This window comes from Carassius auratus, chromosome 37 (genome assembly GCF_003368295.1).
Source record: "Carassius auratus strain Wakin chromosome 37, ASM336829v1, whole genome shotgun sequence".
NCBI classification, from domain to species: domain Eukaryota; kingdom Metazoa; phylum Chordata; class Actinopteri; order Cypriniformes; family Cyprinidae; genus Carassius; species Carassius auratus.
Genome location: NC_039279.1, coordinates 16,858,306 through 16,864,095, shown reverse-complemented (window position 1 = coordinate 16,864,095; position 5,790 = coordinate 16,858,306). Strand labels below are relative to the sequence as shown.

At 34.4% G+C, this 5,790-nt stretch overlaps 1 protein-coding gene across 1 annotated transcript; it reads left to right on the top strand.

Annotated features, from left to right (window-relative positions):
- The first annotated feature begins 281 nt into the window (after window positions 1-281).
- On the top strand, window positions 282-3,471 carry LOC113056513 (matrix metalloproteinase-25-like). Its single transcript, XM_026223294.1, has 6 exons — window positions 282-408; window positions 783-927; window positions 1,030-1,319; window positions 2,014-2,190; window positions 2,940-3,057; window positions 3,378-3,471. The coding sequence occupies exons 1-6, from the start codon at window positions 369-371 to the stop codon at window positions 3,469-3,471; spliced, it is 864 nt and encodes a 287-aa protein (XP_026079079.1). The 5' UTR covers window positions 282-368.
- The last annotated feature ends 2,319 nt before the right edge of the window (window positions 3,472-5,790 follow it).

The following is a 5,790-nucleotide window of genomic DNA, read 5'->3' as shown; positions in this document are numbered from 1 at the left end:
GATCTGCTGAACCTTCTTCGTCATCATCTGTATTCCTGTTCCCATCGTCTTCGTCTGAGTCGCCATCTGTATCACCATCACCAAAAGGAAAGTTGTGTTATCACTGTGTCATCTACGTGTCAAGAGATTATCATTCTGTGTTTACTTCGTATCAAGATTCACCTGTGTCTGAAACCTCTGATTCACATTAAACACTATTGCACTGAATCCTCTGTGTCCTCGTCTGTGTCTGACAATACTAACATTTTTAGCGTGTGATTTCTGATTTCTCTTAGGATTGGTTTAGCAGGTATGGATACCTGCCCCCTCCGGATCCCCACACAGGAAAGCTGCAGACTAAAGAAGGCATTGAGAGAGCCATTAAAGAAATGCAGCGTTTCGCTGGCCTCAAAGACACAGGCAAACTCGGTAAATTCAACACATGCAGGAAATGGTCCAACGGCATTGTTTCTTTCTGTTCTCATTTCTTTTTTCCCCCTTTTCTTTCCGTAGTGTAGTGTTTCCTGCTTCTTCTTTTTTTTCTTTTTTTTCAAATCTTATTAAAATCAGATCCCTATGTTTTAATTTCCTCATACATGCACGTGTACTGAAGAGATTTAGACTGACTTTTTCCTCATGCTGTAGTTGGTGGCTTGTGAATGGTTTGGTCAATGCATCTCTAGAGAAAGAAGCATTTATTTTCTCTCCTCCCCATACAGGTTTTTATTTTACGTACTGCAATGGGCTCTCTATCTCTGAAGTCTATATATTGATCTGGACCCTTCTGTCCTGCGCTTCTCTAGACAGTGACACACTGAAACTGATGAACACACCACGGTGTTCACTGCCAGACATTATAGGGTCTGAGGACAAGCTGAAAAAGCGGAGGAGGAAGAGAAGATATGCAACCACTGGGCTTCGCTGGAAAAAGTCTGAAGTCACATGGAGGTCTGCAATGTAACATTAACAATGGTCACTGACACAATATATACAGTCAACTTTATAAATGTGCAGCCACTGATTTATCTTTTTTCCTCTTTCTTGTCCTAGCATCCATAATTACCCATCTCTCCCTCCATTCCTCAATCCCAGTGAAGTGAACAATATTATGGCCTATGCCCTTAAAGCCTGGAGTGATGTGACCAACCTCGAGTTTCGTGCTACATCCTCAAACAAGCAGGACAAAGCTGATATCAAGATCTCTTTTGGTCGAATGAACCATGAAGATGGGTATCCATTCGATGGGAAGGGAGGGACACTTGCTCATGCCTTCTTCCCAGGGGAGGCTGATATTTCTGGAGATACACATTTTGACGATGATGAGAGCTGGACCTACAAAGGTATAAGGTTTTACTAAATATTCAGTGGTTAATAGATGAATGGCAGTCCCAAAGGTTGCAGAATATTTGCATTCATGAATTTGCATTTATTCCACAGAATATATATATATATATATATATATATATATATAATATTATTATTATTATTATTATTATTATTATTTTAATTATAGCATAAATCATGTCATTTATTTCTATAGCACTTTAAAATATAGATTGTTTCAAAGGAACTTTGCATTAATAAACAGGAAAATAAGTGTTAATGTCTTAAAATTGATCATTCATTAAACCAGTTCAATGTTAGCTGTGAAACAGCTGTACAAAGTGTTCAAAAGTTAGTATCATTGTCAGCTTGGGGTGTTTGACTTCTTTCATAACAAATAAGTATTGCTGTATATGTATTTCATAATTAATTACAAAGAAACACATGAAACAAGTGTATAAGTTCAGCAGTAATGTACTGACAGGTAACTTTATCAAAAAAAAAAAAACAGTGAGAAAAATCATTACTGTTACAGTACATGCCATATTTATTTTAGAACATTTGATTAAACATTTACGTAGTACGTGAAATATAGTCTGAAGAGGTTTATCTTGATGTGGCTGAAAATGGCCTCAACTGATGATTCCCCCACTTATAAATGTTCTTACAAACAAAGAAGAACCACTCATCTTATTCTCCCCATTTGTTTAGCTGACTGGGGCACTGATTTGTTTGCGGTGGCTGTGCATGAATTTGGTCATGCCCTGGGTCTCTCTCATTCCTCCGCTCATCATTCCATCATGAGGCCGTACTACCAGGGTCATGTTGGTGATTACGCATCCTACATTCTTCTGGAAGATGATCGCTATGCCATTCAGTCGCTCTATGGTAGGAGCATGTTCATAAGCTTTAGTTACCTGCAGGGGTGCATTAACGCACAGGCTTTAACGTGCTGAAGCCCAGGGGCCTGCACTGGGGAGGGGCCTACTGGCTGCTGGAACATTATATATTCTTTTATATGTATTAATATATGAGCGTTAGCATCAGTTGCAGCAGCATTCTGTAAACAAACTCACAAACTCACCTTTGGCTATATTTTCCCGTAATTCCCAGTTATAAATTTTGGTTTCACCTGTTTCCAGCTATTTTTAGCTGTAAAAAACTTCTTCCACATTGGAAAATAAGGTGGATAATTCTGCAGTTCCACAAGTGCAGAATTCTTTCTTTCAAGGAAAGAGTAAATTGGAAGATATTAACTTATATTCACATTTATGCAGAACAATGTTGTAAAAGATAACTAGAATATCAATAAAAATAAAAAAATAATTATAATTTGCCTTATATAATTGTCAGGAAGCTAAAAAAAAAAAAAACAATCAAATGTAAGGGTGCCTTATATTATGCTGTAGCTCAGGGGCCTCTGGTTATCTGAAGATGCCCTGGTTACCTGCTCTGGTAGGGATACTGTAAATTAAATTAAAATTGTACAAAAATATATATATATATCATTTTTTTTTATTAGGCTTGGAACGTATTTCATTGTCTGTAACTGTAAACCATTTTTTACAGTTTATCATGATGTGCTGAGCTGACCATATCTAAAATTTTCGCTGTGGTTTTGGTTTGTGTTCTGACAGGAAGCAAGAGAAGCACATCAAAACCATTCCCAAATCTTCCCACACCTGCCTTGCCAAAACCACCGAGACCACCTCAGCCCAAACCACCGAGTACACCTCGGCCCAAAGTTCCAATACAGTGAGTCATTTTTACCTGTTTGTACCATTTTTATCTAAAAGTGATGATAATATATCAGCATATTACAATGATTTATGGATCATATGACATTGAAAACTGGAGTAATGATGCAGAAAATTCAGCTTTGCATCACAGAATATTCCACAATACAGATTTTACTCTATCAAATAAATGCAGCCGTGTTGAGAATAAGAGAATGCTTTCAAAGACACCCCAAACATTTGCACAGTAGCATAGATATACAGCGTGGAACTTCTCCAGCACTCAAACACATCAACTTAAAAGTGTTAATGGCCTCTGCGACCTCTCTGTTTATCTAGACCTGATCCATCAGTCCTGGACCGTTGTAAAGGAGATTTTGATGCAGTGGCAAACATCAGTGGAGAAGTTTTCTTTTTTAAAGGTATCCGATGACTGTTCTTACAAATGCACAGATATTGAAAGGCAGATCATAGTTGATCATCTTAAAGGCCACTAGAAACTTAAGATTTGTAATGCAAGACACTACAGGTGAACAGAGTAAAAAAATTAACTAGATATTACCATGCTTTCTCCAGCAGATTAATCAGAGTATTATTAGAACTTTTCAGAAATTAAATGATTACATATTTAAATATCCATTCTCTTATAAAATATGCACTAATTACCAAATTTCCAGAACAGAAATGTATGGATGCAAATAGATAAAGTGCAATAAAAGAAATTGTGTCTGAAAGAAGACAAATTAGGGAAGCAAAATACCTTACAAAATACATTAACCTCTGTAGTCCAGTTTAGACACTTGTTAGCTTTTCCTTTTATCTTTTTTTTTGTATTGTTCTTTTTATTGTTGTTTGTTTGTTTGTTTAGTTTTTTCGTATAAATACAACATAAAGTGTCAAAAATATCTAAAGTTTTTGTTCACCACAGACCTTATTTCAGACATTAACCAAAAACCCTTTCAAAAAACCCATTGACTTCCCTGGGATGGAGCTGGAAGTGCTAAAATACGAAGTTGTTTCCGGGTTTGTCTACAAATTGTTTTTATTTTTTTCATTTAATACTCAATGTAGTGTAATTTATGGAGTTATTATTCAATCATTTCATGAGTTAGCTGTACATTTTAGACATCAAAATGCATTAAAAATTATGATCTAACTGAATCGTTCAATTTTAATACATTTTTGTATATCTTCTATTAAAATATGGACAATTTATATATTTATATTCATAAAATAAATTTGACTTTCAGCTGAATCTCTTTTACTGGGTTTCTGCTTTGCCCTTAATTGGTTATTCAATTATTCAACTAAATTTTCAAAACACAATTCGAAACATTATAGGTTATTTTGTATTTTACATTAATGACACTTTAAAATGGGTAACACTTTAGAATAGGATACACTATTTATTTGAAAAGTACATGTAAACATTCAATCTGATAATGTCATGCAACAAAACCATGTAGCATTAAAATATTTAATTCAGAATTACACAATGCAGTTTTCTGCACACAAATTTTGGGTTGAACTGATGAAATCAACATTTCTCCAACTTTGAATGCAATCTCAATGCATTTTACTCACAATTACTTTCTCAACCTCTCAGGAGATTGCTATTTCTTCAAGAACAACTCATACTGAATTCTGAAGAACGGAGAATTAGACAATAACAGCAGTCGATTGGATGATGTGTCCTGAACCGACCAAACTTCCTGACAATCCACGTCAAAGAGGAGGATATGACTGTGACCAGAACAGAGCCTTACAGATGAGTGCTTCATCCTGGTTACTGTTGATCATATTACTGCTTTATCCAGGTGTTCTTGTATAGGGTCACTTGCAATAACAAGACAAAAGTCATCAGACTTATTTTACAGACTCTCTCGAAGTACTTAAAATTATACTTAATTTCCAAAAAGTTCTAAGAGCAGCTTTACATGGTAAAAGACAGTTTTATTTTTGTTCTATGATACTTTAATATACAAATATAGTAAAATGTATTAATTTGAGCTTGTTTTAGGATAAAGTTGAAATAAAGAGGCTGAAATTAAATGAATGGAACTTAATAAAAATAAATGGCACTTCATGCCCAAAAGGTTGTTGACCCATGCTGTATGTAGTTCTTATGATCTCTAGCTGTGATGACAAGTAGGATCCACATGGGAGCATTAACACACAGCAGAGGTTTACTACTTCAGCTTGTGTAGGGGTCATTGCATAAATACACAAGGCCTGGAACTAATTTTGCTTGGACATTTTGATAAAGATATTGTGGGTCCTACTGTGATGTTTTTTTTATTTTTATTTTTATTTATTTTTGTCTGGGTCTAACATTTCTTAAATTCATACAAATGCAATTGAAACAAGTGTCACAATCCTAATTCAAAGAACATAATTCATGATGTGAAAGTACTATTGCATTGCTATTTCTTTGAAAAACAAAAATGAAACATAGGCTACTTATATATAAAACTTTTTTTTTTAAATCATGTGATGCATCCAATGTTCAGATACATAGAAAATGTTTCAAGATCAATTATTTTCTTAAAATTTCACACAATTCAAACATTTTCACTAAAATACTATCATAGTTTTCTTATTTGTAATTAGTTTTTATTTTTGTATTTTTCTTTTTAAAATATGTATTTGTTTTTATTATTGTGTGTATGTCTCTCTCTCTCTCTCTCTCTCTCTCTCTCTCTCTCTCTCTATATATATATATATATTCAGCTTTGCCGTTTTTAGTTAATTT

Coding starts and splice junctions, on each gene's coding strand:
- LOC113056513 (XM_026223294.1), top strand. CDS start 369: ATGCAGCGTTTCGCTGGCCTCAAAGACACAGGCAAACTCG. Junction 409..782: donor CAAAGACACAGGCAAACTCG/GTAAATTCAACA, acceptor GCGCTTCTCTAG/ACAGTGACACACTGAAACTG. Junction 3,058..3,377: donor CGGCCCAAAGTTCCAATACA/GTGAGTCATTTT, acceptor CTGTTTATCTAG/ACCTGATCCATCAGTCCTGG.